General features: G+C 38.0%; 2 protein-coding genes and 1 long non-coding RNA gene across 5 annotated transcripts in view; 2 read left to right on the forward strand and 1 right to left on the reverse strand.

Moving 5' to 3' along the window:
• The window catches only part of LOC138334711 (serine/threonine-protein kinase 32B-like), a 117,490-nt gene that overhangs the window by 57,194 nt on the left and 36,802 nt on the right, over nucleotides 1–23,494 (reverse strand). The gene's annotated exons all lie outside the window — the stretch shown is intronic.
• The window catches only part of LOC138334712 (uncharacterized), a 228,754-nt gene that overhangs the window by 32,544 nt on the left and 172,716 nt on the right, over nucleotides 1–23,494 (forward strand). The gene's annotated exons all lie outside the window — the stretch shown is intronic.
• LOC138334704 (uncharacterized protein KIAA1958-like) lies at nucleotides 20,354–22,170 on the forward strand. Its single transcript, XM_069283381.1, has 3 exons — nucleotides 20,354–21,052; nucleotides 21,332–21,444; nucleotides 21,616–22,170. The coding sequence occupies exons 1-3, from the start codon at nucleotides 20,371–20,373 to the stop codon at nucleotides 21,961–21,963; spliced, it is 1,143 nt and encodes a 380-aa protein (XP_069139482.1). The 5' UTR covers nucleotides 20,354–20,370; the 3' UTR covers nucleotides 21,964–22,170.

The raw sequence follows: 23,494 nt of genomic DNA on the forward strand, positions 1-23,494 counted from the left end.
TGTTATGCTTTGGTCACAACCCCTTCCGATTAGGCATAGGATGTACTCCCGACATGGTTTTTAGTCATTTTGGTCTGGATCCCAGCCGGACATGGCCAGCCGCGCATTGGAGTTAATGCTGCCCATCATTCAGAGTTCACGTTGCAAAAGATACAATGTTGAACGATGTTATACATTGTTACAGTTCAAAACCACAATGGCATCTGATGAAGTCACAATGACGTCACAGTGTTTACAGATCCCGCTTTGTATTTGCACCGGTTCACATGATGTTTTACATTTACATGGACATATGACATTTTGTCCGCTGATTTCTTCTAAAAAGAACATTAAAAAATACTATGTGTGACATAAAAATGATAAAATCACATCAGCATTCAACTTCCTCTAGTTTTACTTTCATTATAGTTACTGTTGCTATGGTGCATTGTAAATACAGGAAAGTTACAAAAATGTGGACGGCATTAACTCCCTCCCCGTAAAGAGAGTCGGTGCACCCTTTCCTCGGCTATAAGAGATCAAATCAATAACACATATAGACTTCACGGTCAATAACATGAACTACCATATGTTGAAGCAGTTGTAAAACTATCTTTAAAATTGGGGTCAAAGAATTGAATATTTTGTGTTTATCTGGTGACTATGTGTCGTAGTTCAGTAACCTGCTGTACAATTTCTTTATATTTACTACAAAATTATTGTGAATTGAAACTGCTCCCACATGCAGACACCTATTCTTTGTTATAACGAACAATATCATACCAAATGTTTGAAGTGAATATACGCGAAGAGAATTTTTCAAAGGGTGTTAATGTGCTATCACATCGCGGACATTCTGCTGGGCCTAGTACAACCAAATTTCACTGTCCATAAGATACTCCAGCAATATTTGTATGATGTCTGGTGAATAGGCTGGTTATCGCCCGGATATCATATGATAATCGGCTGATTAGCATTATATGTTCCGTCGATATTCACTTCCTCACAAGTCCCCCAAAAATACTTTTTCGAAACATATGCTGTACAATTACCGTACACCCTCTTTTTTATGTAAATGACGTGTGACAATTTTTTTGACCCGTACTGTCCGATGTCGAAAAAATAGTAAAATCACCGGTGTACTCCCGATTGCCCTCTATCTCCAGATACCAGCTGATTGTTGTGACCATAGCATTAGTAATAAACAATTATACAAAAAATCTCTATCAATATATATATACTAAACGTCTGAACCTTAAATCTAATTTACTATTATCATCTTACTAATAACCACCTACATGAGTGAGAGATAGTATGAGAGAAGAGAATATATGATTATGTATGCTTTTTATATGTGGATGGAATAGTGTGATTGCTCTTGAATGATGAATACAAGATGAGAGTATGAAGTGTGATGTGGTGATGAATGTTGATGATGAAGATGAAGATGATGATGGTAATAATGATGTTGATTATGGCAATACTGCTGCTGATATTGATGATGAAATTGATGATGATAAAGATGTTGTGGTGATGATGATGTTGATGATGTCATGGATGATGATGATGATGATGATGATGAACAGACATTTCCTATATCTTTATCGAAGATAGTGATTAAGTTGAACCTCATCGATTAATTAATGTAGCAGTTCAGATATTGTAAGATATTTGCTTGTTTTACTGTACTCTAATCAGCCAGACTCAACTAAATCTAATTGCATGCCATGCTAAGGTAGTAGATAGCTGGAGTACCCGGAGACAAACCACCAACCAGTTGTCTGAGTAACTGCTAACTGCCCCACATAGTATTTTGTTTCCATGATCCAGAAGTGGACAAGACACCTTCACCACTCAGCCACCAAAATGTATTTTTCCACCAATATGTTTTTATTTAAATCTAATGTACGTCATAAAATATAATTGCTCAAATACATGCATAGGGGACACTTTTTTTTAAAAGAAGTCTAATTACATTACTAAGAGTTATTTACACTTCTTTTTTAGGTATCACATATTGCCCAAATTTTGATACCTAAATAAAATATTTAGACTCTTTATCATCTAGAGTAACCTCCCCTTGGGAACAGCTCATCCAGAGTAACCTCCCTTGAGAGTAGCTCCTGATTGTAAATGTTACGTCATTACTGAGAGCTAATCACATCATTTTTCACACATTATTTATTAATTAATTTATGAAGTTACTCTGACTATAACAATCAATATCATTCCCAAGGGTAGACAACTCTTGGCAAATAAAATTGATAATGTTGACGCTGTCAATACAATGTTTCGAAAAGGTACCATGACCTTGGCCAATAAATTCAGGTCCGATCTAGAACAGTGTGACAATGTGATCCAGTGAGATTTCTCCAGTAAAAGGCAACAAGTCTCATCTCTTTAATCCTCAAGTTCCATTGCCCGAGTGTCATGTGTTATCAGCCTATAGCTCTGTAGGTCTAAGAAGTAAGAATTAGCGGAGAACAATTCTATATTGATTTAGCCTATCTTCAAAGCATGATAAGCTTCTTAATATAGCATTCTATATGTTATCATGCTTCAGAAATCTGTGTCTATAAATATTTAAAGGTTTCATTCCTGTCAACATTACCTTTATTTAACATCAGTAATGAAAAGAAAATTCATTTTCATTTTGGTTGCCATTAGACCATATAATACTGCTATTACCTGGTAGCTACAGTAAAATGCATATAACAAAAAGCACGTTTTTTATTCTCACAAATGGTAACAATATCTTTAATGTCACTTATAATAAAAACAAGAGTCTCAGGTCCAATCCATTGTCACAGAAAAAGTTTGATCCAGCCGGCGCACTAAAGCCTAGTCCAGTCTCAGGTCTAATAAATTAACTTAAGTGTCTGTCAATTAATCCAGCCTAGTCACTGAAGAGCTTCAGGTCCAGTCTAGTCAGTGAAAAGCCTGATCTGACCAAGTCACAGTAGATCATGGTCTGAAGAGCCTGGTCTGACCTAGCCACAGTAGATCTTCGTCTGAAGAGCCTGGTCTGACTTAGATACAGTAGATCTTGGTCTGAAGAGTCTGATCTAATCTAGTCACCCTAGATCTTGGTCTGAAGAGTCTGATCTGATCTCATCACAGTAGATCTTGGTCTGAAGAGCCTGGTCTGGCCTAGCCACAGTAGATCTTGGTCTGACGGACCTGGTCTGACCTTGTCACACTAGATCTTGTTCTGAAGAGTCTGATCTGATCTCATCACAGTAGATCTTGGTCTGAATAGCCTGGTCTGACCTAGCCACAGTAGATCTTGGTCTGAAGAGCCTGGTCTGACTTAGTTACAGTAGATATTGGTCTGAGTAGATCCTGGTCTGAAGAGCCTGGTCTGATCTAGTCACAGAAGATCTTGGTCTAAAGAGCCTGCTCTGGCCTAGTCACAGTAGATCTTGGTCTGAAGAGCCTGGTCTGACCTAGTCACAGTAGATCTTGGTCTGAAGAGCCTGGTCTAATCTAGTCACAGTAGATCTTGGTCTGAAGAGTCTGATCTGATCTAGTCACAGTAGATCTTGGTCTGAAGAGCCTGGTCTGACCTAGCCACAGTAGATCTTGGTCTGAAGAGCCTGGTCTGAATCTAGTCACAGTAGATCTTGGTCTGAAGAGTCTGATCTGATCTAGTCACAGTAGATCTTGGTCTGAAGAGCCTGGTCTGACCTAGCCACAGTAGATCTTGGTCTGAAGAGCCTGGTCTGATCTAGTTACAGTAGATATTGGTCTGAAGAGTCCGAACTGATCTAGTCCAGAAGATCTTGGTCTGAAGAGCTGATATGATCTAGTCACAGTAGATCTGGGTCTAAGAGCCTGGTCTGGCCTAGTTACACTAGATCTTGGTCTGAAGAGACTGGTCTGCGTAGTCACAGAAGATCTTGGTCTGAAGAGCCTGCTATGGCCTAGTAGTAGATCTTGGTCTAAAGAGCCTGATCTGGCCTAGCCACAGTAGATTCTGGTCTGAAGATCCTGATCTGGTCTAGCCACAGTATATCTTGGTCTGAAGAGCCTGATCTGGCCTAGCCACAGTAGATCCTGGTCTGAAGAGCCTGGTCTGATCTAGTCACAGAAGATCTTGGTCTAAAGAGCCTGCTCTGGCCTAGCCACAGTAGATCTTGGTCTGAAGAGCCTGGTCTGACCTAGTCACAGTAGATCTTGGTCTGAAGAGCCTGGTCTAATCTAGTCACAGAAGATCTTGGTCTGAAGAGTCTGATCTGATCTCGTCACAGTAGATCTTGGTCTGAAGAGCCTGATATGATCTCATCACAGTAGATCTTGGTCTGAAGAGCATGGTCTAATCTAGTCACAGTAGATCTTGGTCTGAAGTGTCTGATCTGATCTCGTTACAGTAGATCTTGGTCTGAAGAGCCTGATATGATCTCATCACAGTAGATCTTGGTCTGAAGAGCCTGGTCTAATCTAGTCACAGTAGATCTTGGTCTGAAGTGTCTGATCTGATCTCGTCACAGTAGATCTTGGTCTGAAGAGCCTGGTCTGATCTCGTCACAGTAGATCTTGGTCTGAAAAGCCTCAGACCCCTTTCTCTTTATCTCTTACAAAATTGTATCTACGCTATCTTGCTCAATATTCTATCTACCCTTGAGTGCCTGAGAGCCTGAGAGCAAAATTGTAGCTAGAGTATGGTTAGTGAAATACTTTCATGTTATCAGACTTCATTTCCTTACTAGATTTCCACAGATTTGTCTCCCGGAAACTCTGATATCACTACAATTTTCTCAGAGATGGACAAAATGGCTCAATTATATAGTCTTAGTGATGTTCCTGTATGTCTATCATGTAGCTTAATTACACTACCAAAACTCTCTTCATTTTAAGTGTTATTTGCACATTTCCTGTTTGCTATATGTGCCTGTGGTGACTTCATTGACTTGATGAAATAATTCTGGATCAGATTGATCGCCAGTAACCAAGTTCCTCTTGATTGAGCTTTTGGCTTGTGTTTGGAGAGGCCTGGATTCAAACCCCAGTCTAGTTATGGAGTTTTCAGTTTTTACTACATTTGGAGCCTGTAACCAAACCCTGCTTCAAGCGTTGATGTATGTTTAACTGAGGGGATACCTGAACCAGTGGGTTGTTTGAGTGGTGTTTGGAACAAAGACTAACCGAGGTATAAGAGGCCCATTGGCCTAAATGGTCACCTGACTATCTGTACAATACATTTATGAAGTAGTGAACAAAAATCCATAGATAAAATACAACATAAAAATTGTTCTGAAAATGCTCACCTTTTTCTTTGAACGGTTAAGACACTTTATTGAAAACTCTGTATAACTTAAAGCTACAAGTTGTAAGTTTCTGATATATTTGACCCCTGTGATCTTAAATGAAGATTATGGTCATTCTAAACTGGGTTGCCCTTTTCCCAGCATGCTACCAGCTAACATAAGTGCCCTGGGCCTTTCAGTTTTTGAGAAGTAATTGTTTAAATGAAAAAGTTTGCAGATGGCACACGACAGACGAAGCCTGATTGTTCAAGGTTTTACTGTGTCTAAGATGTACTTTAAATCACAAGTAACAGTTATTTTCCATATGATGAACAGCACACAAATTAAAACTAGTGTATGTACATGAATGAAGTGTTCCAGTAGCGCCCTGATCAATTTCGCTCTACCTGCATTAACCAGATATGTGTCGTCCATAAGGGCCACACTCTAAAGTGTGTTGGACCTACATCACACTTCCATAATAAGCCTCCACAGAAAGATTTCTGTTCAATTGAATTTCAATGCTCAAGTGTCAAATTCATGTTGAATGAAACATACTCTAATTCAATCAAACTTGTCTGCATATTCTCTGAAAAAATTGCTGTTGATTTTGCCGCATTTGGCTTCGTCCATGAGTGACACGTTTGTTCCCAATTCTCTGTAGTGTATATACATATAGAAATATAGAGTTTATTCCTGTGATTAGTTTAATGTCCTATTCACATTCAGGGTCATTTAAGGATATACAATGTTTCAATGGTGAATAGAAAATTTCCCATAAGGTGGAGACAGATAATGTTAATATTGAAAGGACGCTTCTAGTCAATGAGAAGATAACCCTTGGCAATTACATAAGAACATCTCCCCTCATATACATTATGGTATAAGTCAGTGCCCTAAGGACTTCTGAATAAAATTGTAATTTGGGCATAAAATTAAATAGGAAAGTTAACTAATGCGCGCCAGAGACTGTTGGTTGGATATATTGAGGTGGTAGAAATTTCAAAAGTTTAATGTGTAGGTTACGTAATGTATTTATATAGATGTGAAATGTATATATATATGTGTGTATTTTTTTCAATTCCATTTTTTTTCAAGGGTAGTTAATCATGTGTATGAAGTGTTGTAAATTTTGGTCAATATCTGGTTGGAGTTAAATAAAAGGTTTCATACCACGTAAAGTGATAGCAAGTGTGTGAAATAACCCTCAACATTAGTGTATGCCTATATGTAGGCCTATATAGAACATCATTTAACCTGGACTTTGGTAATCATTAACAATGCTATTCATGGGGAATAGTTTGGTTCTGCTGTTCCAATAGATAGCTTATCCTGGAGACAACAACAAGACACAGACATTCATGGTTCAATGAGTACACAATTTACCAAGAGTACATGGTAAATGAGAGATAAGATCTTAACAAGAAAGAAGAAATGGTATTGAATATAAAAAAGTGATTAAAAAAGCCTTATGGCCTATTTTACACAAAGTGACTATATATACATAGAGTAGGATCCCCAGGGAAACATTCCGTGAATCCAGGACAAACAAATGTATGGCTGTATAGCTGTTCCAGGAAAGGCAGTGGTAGAATTATTGTGGCCTGGAGATTCTCTACAGGGACAACAGTCAAATAGATTTCTGATGTTATTGTCACCCAAATAATACTGGTTTTCTCTGTCGTACTAGCATAGATTTCCTTTGTGGTACGACCACCTGCCAATAGTCCGGATCTGAAGCCTACACATCCCTACACCACTCCTTAAGACCTCCCCAGAGGTAATGGGGATAGTCCTACGACAATCCATTTAGTATCAGGACAAATTTTACTAATACATCAGATAAAGTGTTGAATAAGACCATTATATACAACTTTACAACTATTTAATTCGTTCCTGGTTTTTCCCCAGCATGTTCTTTTTGGGTGCAATAGAATCAGATTTTTTTTCTGATTTGAAATGTCTTGTCCTACTTCTTTTAAACTGTCACAAATTTCTGACAAAGGAACCTATTGATAAACCATTTTGTTACAATAATTTTTTTTTCTAAGCCTTAAGTTTACTTACCTACCTAAGAACTAAAAACTTGAATGTGGGACTAAATATCTGGACTAAATATCCGAACATCATAATAAATGCTTGGCTGTAACGACCATTTTTCTTGTTTCCTCGGGTAAGCGTTATAGACAGGTGTAACTGTAGTTTCTTATTTTGCAAATTGATTGAAAATTGTCCCTTACTTTGTGCGATGATTTCCTGAGGTCTAAATTTGCTCTCATTGTTTTAGGCATATAAACATTAGTAATGTATTCAACCCAATAACACACAGGGAGATTAAACAAGAGATCCCAGAGGGATCTTGGTGCCCACCAAAGAATAATCTATGTCTGACAAAGGAAAGAGGGATCTTTTCTCTGCTTTTCAAACTTTTACTACATATTACTACATATGGAATTTGAGAATGATCCTTAAGTTCTTTCTGAGATATATAACAGTAACAAACTTCAATTATCAAAAAACAAGATGGCTACCTGTCGGCCATCTTTTTGACCGATCAGAATATGCAATATGCACAACTAAGGTCCTAGGGGAACTTACATATAAAATTTTAGACGGATCATTTCAGTACTTTTCTGAGAAAAAATGTCGGCCATCTTGTTCATCGATTGGTACCAAAATGCAATATGCATAACCAGGGACCTAGGGAACCATGCACATGCAATTTGAGACAGATCCCTTCTGTAATTTTTGAGAAATAGCGGTAACAAACTTCAATTGTCAAAATCCAAGATGGCGGCCTGTCCACCATCTTGTTGATCTATAAGTCCCAAAATGCAATATGCACAACTAGGGCCCCAGGGAAACCTACATGTGAAATTTGAGAAGAATCCCTTCAGCTTTTTCTGAGAAATAGCGGTAACAAACTTTAATTGTCAAAATCCAAAATGGCGGCCTGTCGGCCATCTTGTTGACCAATTGGTCCCAAAATGCAATATGCACAACTAAACCCCTAGGGGAACCTACATGTGAAATTTGAGAGAGATCCCTTCCGTACTTTCTGAGAAATAGCGGTAACAAACTTTAACTATCAAAATCCAAGATGGCGTCCTGTCGGCCATCTTGTTCACCGATTGGTACCAAAATGCAATATGCACAATTAGGGCCCCAGGGAAACCTACATGTGAAATTTGAGAAGAATCCCTTCAGCTTTTTCTGAGAAATAGCGGTAACAAACTTTAATTGTCAAAATCCAAGATGGCGGCCTGTCGGCCATCTTGTTGACCAATTGGTCCCAAAATGCAATATGCACAACTAAACCCCTAGGGGAACCTACATGTGAAATTTGAGAGAGATCCCTTCCGTACTTTCTGAGAAATAGCGGTAACAAACTTTAACTATCAAAATCCAAGATGGCGTCCTGTCGGCCATCTTGTTCACCGATTGGTACCAAAATGCAATATGCACAATTAGGGCCCCAGGGAAACCTACATGTGAAATTTGAGAAGAATCCCTTCAGCTTTTTCTGAGAAATAGCGGTAACAAACTTTAATTGTCAAAATACAAGATGGCAGCCTTTCGGCCATCTTGTTGACCAATTGGTCCCAAAATGTGTTATGCACAACTAAACCCCTAGGGGAACCTACATGTAAAATTTGAGAGAGATCCCTTCCGTACTTTCTGAGAAATAGCGGTAACAATCTTTAACTATCAAAATCCAAGATGGCGTCCTATCGGCCATCTTGTTCACTGATTTGTACCAAAATGCAGTATGCATAACCAGGGACCTAGGGAACTATGCACATGAAATTTGAGACAGATCCCTTCTGTACTTTTTGAGAAATAGCGGTAACAAACTTCAATTGTCAAAATCCAAGATGGCGGCCTGTTGGCCATCTTGTTCATCGATCAGTCCCAAAATGCAATATGCACAACTAGACTCCTAGGGAAACCTGCACATGCAATTTGACACAGATCCCTTCCGTACTTTCTGAGAAATAGCAGTAACAAAATTCAATTGTCAAAATCAAAGATGGCATCCTGTCGACCATCTTGTTCATCGATTGGTACCAAAATGCAATATGCATAACCAGGGACCTAGGGGACCATGCACATGCAATTTGAGACAGATCCCTTCTGTAATTTTTGAGAAATAGCGGTAACAAACTTCAATTGTCAAAATCCAAGATGGCGGGCTGTCCACCATCTTGTTGATCTATAAGTCCCAAAATGCAATATGCACAACTAGGGCCCTAGGGGAACCTATATGTGAAATTTGAGAAGAATCCCTTCACCACTTTCTGAGAAATAGTGGTAACAATTTTAATTGTCAAAATCCAAGATGGCGGCCTGTTGGCCATCTTGTTGACCAATTGGTCCCAAAATGCGATATGCACAACTAGGGCCCCAGGGGAACCTAAATGTGAAATTTGAGAAGAATCCCTTCAGCATTTTCTGAGAAATAGCGGTAACAAACTTTAATTGTCAAAATCCAAAATGGCGGCCTGTCGGCCATCTTGTTGACCAATTGGTCCCAAAATGCAATATGCACAACTAAACCCCTAGGGGAACCTACATGTGAAATTTGAGAGAGATCCCTTCCGTACTTTCTGAGAAATAGCGGTAACAAACTTTAACTATCAAAATCCAAGATTGGTACCAATATGCAATATGCATAACCAGGGACCTAGGGGACTATGCACATGAAATTTGAGACAGATCCCTTCTGTATTTTTTGAGAAATAGCGGTAACAAACTTCAATTGTCAAAATCCAAGATGGCGGCCTGTTGGCCATCTTGTTCATTGATCAGTCCCAAAATGCAATATGCACAACTAGGGCCCTAGGGGAACCTATATGTGAAATTTGAGAAGAATTCCTTCAGCACTTTCCGAGAAATAGCGGTAACAAACTTCAATTGTCAAAATCCAAGATGGCGGCCTGTTGGCCATCTTGTTGACCGATTGGTCCCAAAATGCAATATGCACAACTAGGGCCCTAGGGGAACCTACAGGTGAAGTTTGAGAAGAATCCCTTTAGCACTTTCTGAGAAATAGCGGTAACAAACTTTAACTGTCAAAATCCAAGATGGCTGCCTGGCGGCCATTTTGTTGACCGATTGGTACCAAAATGCAATATGCACAACTAGGGCCCTTGAGAAACCTACATATGAAATTTGAGAAAGATCCCTTCAGTACTTTCTGAGAAATAGCGGTAACAAGAATTGTTAACGGACGGAAGGAAGGAAGGAAGGACGGACGGACGGACGGACGGACGGACGGACGGACGGACCACGAACCATGGACAAAAAGCGATTTGAATAGCCCACCATCTGATGATGGTGGGCTAAAAACTGAAAAAAAAATGAAAGGCGCTTAATAAGACAAAATTATTGCAAACCTAAACAGTTTTGATAGCTTTGGTCTTATGCCTGGGCAAATGAAATTGAGCCCTCAAAAAGGGGGAGAAGCACCTGTAGGGACATGGATGCTTATTGGGTCGAATACAGTATACATATATAAATTATTCTTTTTCTTTCCACTGCTTACATAGGACTTGTTGTCACTTGGCATGACCAGACCTATATTTTCCTCAGAAAGAACATCATTTTTTTTTTGCTTTGGTGTCATGTCACACAATTATATTTTCTGAGTTGTCAAGCTTTTTTCCTTCTTTGTGTAAATTAGAGGTCAGGAGAGGTATACTGTGTAGTTTACTGGTAGGTAGAGAAAATGTGATTTGTCACTTGAAAGCTGAAGTATCAATTAAGCCCTAGCCTGTATAAGTACTAATGGCCAATTAGCACTAATGACCACATTATAGAGCTGAAGGTGGCAGAATCCAATACTCAACAGGAACCAGGTTCATTAGACACCATCAGAGAGGAAACAGTCTGGTACATAGGAAACAGTCTGGTACATAGGAAACAGTCTGGTACTTGCAACCAACAGATAGACAACAGAGTCTAACAATACAACCATTAGATAGACAACAAAGTCTCAAAAATACAACCATCAAATAGACAATACAGTCTCACAAATACAACCAACAGATAGACAACACAGTCTCACAAATACAACCAACAGATAGACAACACAGTCTCACAAATACAACCAACAGATAGACAACACAGTCTCACAAATACAACCAACAGATAGACAACACAGTCTCACAAACAGATAGACAACAGAATCTCATAAATACAACCAGCAGATAGAAAATACAGTCTCACAAATACAACCAACTGATAGACAATATACCCAGAGTCTTACAACAACATAACAACATCAACAGATAGACAACAGAGTCTCACAAATACAACAACAGAGCAACAACATCAAAAACAACCAACAGATAGACAACAAAGTCTCAAAAACAATAACAACATCCAAATACAACAACAATACAGTCTCACAAATACAACCAACAGATAGACAACACAGTCTCACAAATACAACCAACAGACAACAAGTCTCACAAATACAACACAGATAGACAACACAGTCTCACAAATACAACACACAAATACAACCAACAGATTGACAACACAGTCTCACAAATACAACCAACAGATAGACAACACAGTCTCACAAATACAACCAACAGATAGACAACACAGTCTCACAAATACAACCAACAGATAGACAACAGAGTCTCACAAATACAACCAACAGATTGACAACAGACCCTGGAGTCTCACAAATACAACCAACAGATAGACAACACAGTCTCACAAATACAACCAACAGATAGACAACACAGTCTCACAAATACAACCAACAGATAGACAACACAGTCTCACAAACAGATAGACAACATAATATCACAAATACAACCAACAAATTGACAACACAGTCTCAGAAATACAACCATCAGATAGACAACACAGTCTCACAAACAGATAGACAACATAATATCACAAATACAACCAACAAATTGACAACAGCAACTGAAAATACAACCAACAGATACACAACAGAGTCAGTCAAATACAACCTATCTTCTGCCTTCACTATATATTAATGTCTATACTCAATACTGACATTTTATGAAGACTTGTTCCTGCTTGGAGTCACAAGAAGAATCTACCTTAACATTGGTCCAAGGTCCTATATAGATTTGTTATGAAGACACACAGCTGTGAAGCTGTTAGCAGGCCTATAGACACACTCCACTCACAAGATCAATAATCATAGCACAATGACCAGAGCCATAATTCAGGGCAGAAACAAATCATTGTGGCCAATATGACCAGTGGACACTGTAAAGTTCTGAAATTTATATCAATTCTTATCACAGTAATGTCTGTCATGTACATCATCAAATATTGCTCCCTACGTAAATATGCATTTATTATTCAAACAAATGAATTTTCTTGCTGACCAAAATCTTTAGGAATTTATTTTGTAATTCTTTATCTATTTCAGTATTTCTTGTTCCAAAAACTACATATTGTGGCTAGCAAAGAGTATGGCTATTGTTATTGGTTAGTTGTTGGTAATTTTTATACAGATCAGAAAGAAGGGTTCCTTAGTGTAAGTTTTCATTTGAATTTTTACAATTCAGAAAAAAAGACAAAACTTTCTTTCAACAAGACGCTCCATGGGCCTTAACAGCCATCATACTGTTAATACAATATATCGGAGAACTGAAATACTCATGACAATAACTTGATTGTAGCATTTTTGACCCCTGTGACATTGAAGGAACGTCAAGGTCATTCATTTGAACAAACTTGGTAGTCCTTTATCTTTCAGGCCAATTATGAGTACCCTGGTTACTTTTGTTATTGAGAAGTAGTCATTTGAAAGAAAATTTTACCCACCGCGGATGGCACACGACTATAGATGAAGCATGATGACAATATGTCATCCTGACCCAAAGGGTCAGACTACCTCAAAATGTTCATATCTACAACCTGCATTACTGAAACTACTTTTTTTGTGTAAAATATTTTGCATTACTATTAATTTAAAAATATTCATGAATGCAAAAAAAATTAAGATTAAAAGCTCTTGCTGATAACCCAGTGTATTCATTTTTCCTTTGATACAATTATTTGCGGAACATTTAACTTTTCGTTCAATCACTTGTGTGAAATTACACAAATACTTGTATCTCCAAAAAATACTGCAGTATGTGGTTTACAGTCAATATGAAATTCCATGTTATATTAAAGTGCCACTTATGCATGACTGCAATAATCTGACTTAATTCACCATGATACACCATCAGATCAACATGGGGATATTCGGTTCAACTGCCATGTATAATCTTGATCAACTCTATTCTATCTTAAGTATAACAGTAATAGGATTCATCATTATATATGAAGACTATGATGAAACTATAAGTCCAAAATAGTTCCCTATCCCCGAGGAGAGAGCTAGTACAGGCAGCCTCAAATTACTCACACCTGATTTAACTTGGGCAGATTTGATTATTTGCTGGATGAAACAAAGTCAGACTACTTTGCCCACTACAGCTTGATGGTATGTGCATATAAGCTTGAAAAGGCACAAACAATATCCCGCCCCGATGAACAGCGCCTTTCCCCAATAATATTCATGTAGGAAATAAAATCTGATTATAGCTATTTTATGAGGTTCCATAAAAACACAAATCACCCAGGATAATCGTACAATGGCTTTGGCCATTAATGAAGGGTGTCGCAGAGCTTCTGAAACTCACAGATAAGAGAACACAACTTAGCTGATGGCAACATTAAAGGGGTATATACCTAAGCACAATAGGCTTTGAATGTCCTATTACAAGCGTCAGCCTGATGACTGTTTCAGTCTGCTCCCTACTAGTGTAGAGGCAGCTCTCATGGGCAATCCTGTTTTTCTGTGAGGATCAATTCAATGTCATCACATTGATCTCAAAGCCAGAAAGGACAATTGGGATAGTTCATTATTGAAGTCTAACCCAGGGAATCATAGACTTTAGATTTACCCATTCATTTGTAGACTCATTTTCCAGGCTTTAGATTACCCATTGAATGATACAATCCATTGTATAGTATGAAGTTTTAAATTTGGGTCAACCTCCTCCTGCATGTGTCAAAGAGCTTCTCATAAGTGACAGTCACTAAGCGAAACAAACTTAAGTCAAACCCTGACTTAAGCTATAAATTGTCATGTAAGTAACATAAGGAGAAAAAATTTAAGTTTTGACTTAAGTCTGCACTTTTGTTTCAAGAAATCGAGGCCAGGGCTTTCATTGTTGCTTTTGGGAGTCAAGTTTATCCTGGTCAAATTTCTTCATGTTGAGAGTCAAGTTGTTTCTCATGAATTGCTTTGATTCAAAGAAATAGTCTTCCCCATTGTTGAGTCCAATGTTAGACTTTAGATAACCATTGGAACATAGACTCCAGTGTTAGACTTTAGATAACACATTGGACCATAGACTCCATTGTCAGACTTAAGGTAACACATTGGAACATAGACTTCATTGTCAGACTTTAGATAACCCATTGGACCATAGACTCCATTGTCAGACTTTAGATAACCCATTGGACTATAGATTCCATTGTCAGACTTTAGATTACCCATTAGACCATAGACTCCATTGTCAGACTTAAGATAACCCATTGGACCATAGACTCCATTGTCAGACTTTAGATAACCCATTGGACCATAGACTCCATTGTCAGACTTTAGATAACCCATTGGACCATAGACTCCATTGTCAGACTTTAGATAACCCATTGGACCATAGACTCCTCCATTGCCAGACTTTAGATAACCCATTGGACCATAGACTCCATTGTCAGACTTTAGATAACACATTGGCATAGACTCCATTGTCAGACTTTAGATAACCCATTGGACCATAGACTCCATTGTCGGACTTTAGATAACCCATTGGACCATAGACTCCATTGTCGGACTTTAGATAACACATTGGACCATAGACTCCATTGTCGGACTTTAGATAACCCATTGGACCATAGACTCCATTGTCGGACTTTAGATAACCCACTGGACCATAGACTCCAATGTCAGACTTAAGGTAACACATGGGAACATAGACTCCATTGTCAGACTTTAGATAAGATAACCCACTGGATCATCATAGAGACTCAATTGTCAGACGTTAGATTACCCATTGGACCATGCATAGACTCCATTGTCAGACTTTAGATAACCCATTGGACCATAGACTCCATTGTCAGACTTTAGATACCCATTGGACCATGCATAGACTCCATTGTCAGACTTTAGATAACCCATTGGACCATAGGTTTACTTCATTGGCATACTTTAGATAACCCATTGGAACATAGACTCCATTGTCAGACTTTAGATAACCCATTGGACCATGCATAGACTCCATTGTCAGACTTTAGATAACCCATTGGACCATAGACTCCATTGTCAGACTTTAGATAACCCATTGGACCATAGACTCCATTGTCAGACTTTAGATAACCCATTGGACCATGCATAGACTCCATTGTCAGACTTTAGATAACCCATTGGACCATAGACTCCATTGTCAGACTTTAGATAACCCATTCGACCATAGACTTCATTGGCATACTTTAGATAAACCATTGGACCATAGACTCCATTGCCTGGTATCGTATTTATAAACTTCAAATGTCAAAATTCAAAAATGGCTATATTGTCAAGATTTGTTGTTCAATCAAACTCAAAATTTAACATGGCATACCAATAGAATGTCAAGGATAAACTAAACTGAAAAAATCCAAAATGGTATCTTAATTGTTACATCATCTGTCCTGAAATACTGTACACAAGATTAGCTACAAATCAATTTAGAGAGTCTCCTTTTGTTGATAAAATGTCCTTTTTTAGATCTGAAACAGTTATGAACTTCATTGAATATCACAATCTCAGATGGCCACTCTTCAGCATTGCTTTTATCTGATCAGTCTACGGATTGGAATATCCACAACTTAGAAACACAAGAAGCCTTTGTGTAATATTGAAGATATGTTCCCTCCAAATATCATGGTAAAAAAACTTTATACAGATGAATGGAAGAATAGTCAAATGGACACGAAAAGAAAAATGAATGATGCAAGGCAATTATAAAAATGCACCATTTCCAAATCAGGAACATAATAAAACCACACCTTTGCAATTCTGTATTTGCATATAACAGAGTTACCTGCCCTTGTGGGTAGGTATATATTGTGAGGTCATGTGTTTGGGAGTATAATGTCATTCTTTTTTGAGAAAACGACTTGAATTGAGCTCACAAAATAATGATGTAACAATGATACCTACCCGCAAGGGAGCTAACTTTGTAATATATGCAAAGAAGGAATACTACAATGTAAAATAATTGAAATCTGTTAATAAATATATTTAATCCTTACAAAAGATATTTTTTTGGTTAAGGTTCTTAAGGAAAATCTATCCTAATGATACTGCCATACTCTCCAAGATAATAGACATGGATAGCCATACTCTCCAAGATAACAACAGACATGGATAGCCATACTCTCTAAGATAACAACAGACATGGACAGCCATACTCTCCAAGATAACAACAGACATGGAGAGCCATACTCTCCAAGATAATAGACATGGATAGCCATACTCTCCAAGATAACAACAGACATGGATAGCCATACTCTCCAAGATAACAACAGACATGGAGAGCCATACTCTCCAAGATAATAGACATGGATAGCCATACTCTCCAAGATAACAACAGACATGGATAGCCATACTCTCCAAGATAACAACAGACATGGATAGCCATACTCTCCAAGATAACAACAGACATGGATAGCCATACTCTCCAAGATAACAACAGACATGGACAGCCATACTCTCCAAGATAATAGACATGGATAGCCATACTCTCCAAGATAACAACAGACATGGATAGCCATACTCTCCAAGATAACAACAGACATGGATAGCCATACTCTCCAAGATAACAACAGACATGGATAGCCATACTCTCCAAGATAACAACAGACATGGATAGCCATACTCTCCAAGATAACAACAGACATGGACAGCCATACTCTCCAAGATAACAACAGACATGGATAGCCATACTCTCCAAGATAACAAACATGGATAGCCATACTCTCTAAGATAACAACAGACATGGACAGCCATACTCTCCAAGATAGCAGCAGACATGGATAGCCATACTCTCAAAGAGTACAATGGACATGGATAGCCATACTCTCCAAGAAAGCAACAGACATGGATAGCCATACTCTCCAAGATAATAGACATGGATAACCATACTCTCCAAGATAACAACAGACATGGATAGCCATACTCTCAAAGAGTACAATGGACATGGATAGCCATACTCTCCAAGAAAGCAACAGACATGGATAGCCATACTCTCCAAGATAACAACAGACATGGATAGCCATACTCTCCAAGATAACAACAGACATGGATAGCCATACTCTCAAAGAGTACAATGGACATGGATAGCCATACTCTCCAAGAAAGCAACAAACATGGATAGCCATACTCTCCAAGATAATAGACATGGATAACCATACTCTCCAAGATAGCAACAGATATGGATAGCCATACTCTCAAAGAGTACAATGGACATGGATAGCCATACTCTCCAAGAAAGCAACAGACATGGATAGCAATACTCTCCAAGATAACAACAGACATGGATAGCCGTACTCTCTAAGATAACAACAGACATGGATAACCATACTCTCTAAGATAACAAACATGGATAGCCATACTCTCCAAGATAACAACAGACATGGATAGCCATACTCTCTAAGATAACAACAGACATGGATAGCCATACTCTCTAAGATAACAACAGACATGGATAGCCATACTCTCTAAGATAGCAACAGACATTGATAGCCATACTCTCCAAGATAACACACATGGATAGATAAGACAAGAATACAATGGACCTTGATAGCCATACTTTCCGCAATAACAACAGACATAGATAGCCATACTCTCCAAGATAATAGACTTGGATAGCCATACTCTCAAAGATAACAAACATGGATAGCCATACTCTCCAGGATTACAACGGACCTGGATACATGTGTTCCATGGATTTTTCTGTCATCGTTACTTGTAGAAGACTCTTCATGTCACTTCATACAGAGCTGACCTATCTTTACACTATACATGGCAGTAATACTGAAGTATTGACAAAAATGTTGGCATTAATAAAAGTCGATAACACAATATTACACAAATAATGGATTAGCCATAATATATCTGATTTTTCTATAACATTGCAACAGAGCTGAGCATACAGCTTCTATGATTGAAATATCAGGATTTTGATTACAAATTACACAGAGATAATGCGGAGTGTCTGAAGATGGTATAGATATAGTGTAGATATTGACACCTCACAGACATCGATCAGATTCATGTAGGTTAGACATGAGGACACTGTCAGGAGTCTTGGACTTATCACAATCCTGGAATACTTAATACAGTCTGGACATATCACAATCCTGGAGTACTTAGTACAGTCAAACCTGTCTCTAAAGGACACCAAAGGAAAATAGCAGAAATGTCCTATAGGGATCCTTAATACAGAGGTCAATTATATACTGTAAGACTCTTTAAAAAAAATTGGATATGAAGAATAGGGATTTTTTTCCTGAAGGTCACAAAATGTAAAACCAGAGGCTTGGTCACAAAATGTAAAACCCCAGGCTTGGTCACAAAATGTAAAACCCCCCGCTTGGTCACAAAATGTAAAACCCGAGGTTTGGTTACAAAATGTAAAACCCCAGGCTTGGTCACAAAATGTAAAACCCCAGGCTTGGTCACAAAATGTAAAACCTGAGGTTTGGTTACAAAATGTAAAACCCCAGGCTTGGTCACAAAATGTAAAACCCGAGGTTTGGTTACAAAATGTAAAACCCCAGGCTTGGTCACAAAATGTAAAACCCCAGGCTTGGTCACAAAATGTAAAACCTGAGGTTTGGTTACAAAATGTAAAACCCCAGGCTTGGTCACAATATGTAAAACCAGAGGCTTGGTCACAAAATGTAAAACCCCAGGCTTGGTAACAAAATGTAAAACCCCAGGCTTGGTCACAAAATGTAAAACCCGAGGTTTGGTTACAAAATGTAAAACCTGAGGTTTGGTCACAAAATGTAAAACCCCAGGCTTGGTCACAAAATGTAAAACCCCAGGCTTGGTCACAAAATGTAAAACCCCAGGCTTGGTCACAAAATGTAAAACCCCAGGCTTGGTCACAAAATGTAAAACCTGAGGTTTGGTTACAAAATGTAAAACCCCAGGCTTGGTCACAAAATGTAAAACCTGAGGTTTGGTTACAAAATGTAAAACCCTAGGTTTGGTCACAAAATGTAAATCCCCAGGCTTGGTCACAAAATGTAAAACCCGAGGTTTGGTCACAAAATGTAAAACCGCAGTTTGCCTTGGATTTTACAACATTTTGTGATCCCTCGGACAAGGTAGAATATCTATTTCTACCACAATGTGTCGATTTATTCAACTCTCAGGCCATTGGTTATATGTACACACCGTTGATTATATATATTGATATTCCACTAGTGGAATATAACCTTCCGGCGTTTTGATTGGTGGAGAAATTGACCTTTGACCGGTACTACTTTTTCTACCCCACGTGATCAATGTTTACGTCGTCTGCTTTCAACGTCAACATCATGGCTGCGATGGACGAAGATTTGGTCAATATTGGCGACAGAGTGAAGCTATGTGACGGGGAAAGGGGAGTAATCAAGTCTATTTCAAAGGCAGACACTAATTATGGTTTCGACCGATTTGAAATTCAGTTTGATTCAGGCAAAATAGCAACTGAAGCCCGGTATCGGTTCGACGTCATACCGTCATGCCCAGGTCGCGACGTTACAATATCACAAACTAACGTTAGATCTGTCACGATATCGGAAACCATTCAGAGTACATTAACACCCCCAGTTGATAAGCCCCATGATCCATATTTTTCAGACAAAGATTCATTAGAAGATTTTGATGTTGACAGATTCATTGCTTCAGAGGTCAACAAAAAACACTAAGAAAAAAACTGATTTAGATATGAAAAAAGTACGAGATTTTTTTCAGAGTGTTCTCAGAGTGTTTTTTTCAGAGGCCATTAGAATCGATTCCGCCAGTTCAGCTGAACAAGTTACTTTGTATCTTTTTTTTATGAATGTTAGAAACAATCATGGAAAGGAATATGAACCTGCTACCATTAGAAACATGGCATGTAGCATTGATCGGTATTTGAAATCGAAAGATTACGGCAAACAACTAACAACAAGTGTAGAGTTTTCTAAGGTAATGGAGGTTATCAAATCTAAGCAAAAAAAGCTAAAACGAGAGGGAAAGGGAAATTTAGAAAAGAGGGCTGATGCTGTTTCAGACAAAGACATAGATAAATTGTATGACGTAGGTCAACTTGGTTCACACAACCCTGACAGTTTGTTAAGAACAGTTTGGTTTCTAAATACTGTGCATTTTGGCATGCGAGGTGTTACTGAACACAGGGATATGTGTTGGGGGGATATTAAGCTATGTAAAGATTCAGAGAATAATGAGTACATTGAATTTCGTGAACGGCAAACTAAAACAAGGCCTGGATCAAATCCTAAGAATGTAAGGGCCGTCCCCCCGCGCGCCTGGGCTACCCCTAAAACCCCATCACGCTGCCCTGTCGCCACTTATAAGGTCTACCAATCTCGCCGTCCGCCAACATACTGCCATGATGATGCCCCCTATTATATCGCCACTAATACAAACATGGACAAATCTAGCAGGTGGTTTAAGTGCCAGCCTGTCGGCGTAAATAAACTGGGAAGATTCATGACTACAATGGCAGAAAATGCAGGTAATATTTTATGAATTCATTCCTAAACTTCCATTATAATAAACAGCTGCTGTCAACAAAATAACAAAAACTAAGCCCCGCCCCTTTCAGATTGTACACAGGCTATACAATGTATTACAGTGTGTACTGAAACAGTACACGATGTCATGTTGCATTTCAAAATTTCACACAACAGGTCAAGGTCGATTGTCCTGGTTATTTGCACTTTGATACTAAATGATTACTGAATTGTGACCCATGATACAGGATTTTTCAATATTTGCAATAAAAAATGTTTAGGCTTGACGAGCAAAACAGGGGGAAATGGAAAGCGCCTCACGAACCATAGCGCAAGAAAGTATCTTGTACAGAAGTTGAATGATAACGGGTTGCCTCCCAATCAGATTATGCAGGTATTAATAAATATTCTTGTACGTTAAATAATAACAAAATGTATGTTTTTAATGCAGACTTACCTTTATTTAAGAAAAATACATCCCATCACAAATATTTCGGTACAGTAGGGCTACTGTAACTTTTTTACGAATCACTTGCATATTTTTGCATTTTTTTTATCCTTTCAGATTTCCGGACACAAGAACATCCAGAGTATTAACAACTATTCGACAATAAACTCAAACCAACATAGGACGATCTCAAGAACATTGTCGAACGCGCACTCAGAGCAGATCGGTCAGCCAGCAAACAATCCATCATCCGGCCCCCGGCCATCATCACTAGTGTCATCAAACGGTGATGTTCAACTTCAAAACGTATCAAACAGACCACCATTACCAAACACGCTCCCGTCATTGTTTTCGGGACCCATTAATGGTGGATCTTTCACAATAAACATCAACAACAAGTCCGTGTGTACTTGTAGGAAACGCCAAAGGCCAAGGGTGCTTTACTCCGACAGTGACACGGACTAGAGTGGGTTGAACAATCCGCGCGGGAAAATTACGTCACATGCCGAGGCCACACAACTGTTAAATTTGCGCGCATATAGTCCCCGGTCAATATGATTTAAAGAGAATGAAATGACTGGGTTTCGGATATCAAATACATTTAATTATCATTATTTTATAGAAATATTTGTGTATTATCAATTATTAAAGTAATAAAAAATAATTACGAAATTGAATGTTTTGCATATTAATTAGTTTCTGTATCATACAGGTTATATCACTACGCCTAATTTGCATACGGAACTAACATTGTGGTAGAAACAGGTCACACCACTCGCAAACTATTGGATATTGAATTAATTTCCCTCTCGTGAATTATTTTTTAAAAGTTACAAAAGACACTCGCTAAAGCTCGTGTCTTTTGTAACTTTTAAAAAATAATTCACTCGAGTGAAATAAATTCAATATCCAATGATCCCTCGGGTAGAATATCCTTATCCTTCATATCTACATATTACAGAGGAGTATTATTCTATCATATATCTCAACACTTTATTGCAATTTTACAATTATGATATCTCACCATTTTGAAATAAGTTTGAAGAAAACTGCAACTGCAAGTCATTAAGCAGATGGGGTTGATGAATTTGTCCTGTATAGACAAGCAGTTCTGGTATTAGGTGGATTCACTTAAAGATTGGATTAATGTAACAGCAGTTAGAGTTAGACCTTATACCACCAATTCTTGGTGGACAATTATATGGTATTTTTGTTTATTTACACTCCAATTAAGTAAGTGTTTTATATCCAATGTAACAAACTTAATTGAGCTGTCGAGAGTTAACCTTAGTTATCACAGAAGTGTTATTATCGTGTTCTCTAGCTGCTATAAGAGTTGTACTATGTTAATCCTGATTGATTTCCCTGATTTGCAATAAACATCCAAAGCTTTCCTCTGTCTTCAATGACATATAAGTGGTGTTTTAATTTGTTTGTGACAATTCTCATTTAATTTTAATCTTGAGTGTTTTTTAAGTTAACTGATGCAAGATTACACAACAATCCACAGATCTGGGTCACCCATTGCTGCCAAAGTTTAATGCTTATATATCAAACAGTATGAAGGATTCTTTTGTCATTGTAAAAAAATGCTTCATAAAGGATATGAAGATTTCACATGAATATGGCAGGTTTTTCTTACTGAGATAGTTACTATTTTGAGTTTCTTACAGTTTACTTATAATTGATTCTATTAAACATTCATCTGTGATGGTTTTGTGACTATACCATCACGATGTAACTGTGATATTAGTTTGAGTTACATTATATTCCTAAAAGTATAGATCTGTGACAGCAGTGTAATGAAAACTTACTGCAAGCAACAGATTTTATCTGGACAATGTACATCAACTATTTTAGCAGTGCCTTAATTGTGCATTTTCATGTATAATGAATTTATCACAGCAATTCCATGTCACTCTTTGGTTCTACTCTACCTGATTTTGAAATGTTTTTAATGCAATTTATTTTTGTGGTTACATATTGCCCACTAAAA

The sequence above is a fragment of the Argopecten irradians genome, chromosome 11, assembly GCF_041381155.1.
Source record: "Argopecten irradians isolate NY chromosome 11, Ai_NY, whole genome shotgun sequence".
In the NCBI taxonomy this organism is placed as follows: Eukaryota; Metazoa; Mollusca; class Bivalvia; order Pectinida; family Pectinidae; genus Argopecten; species Argopecten irradians.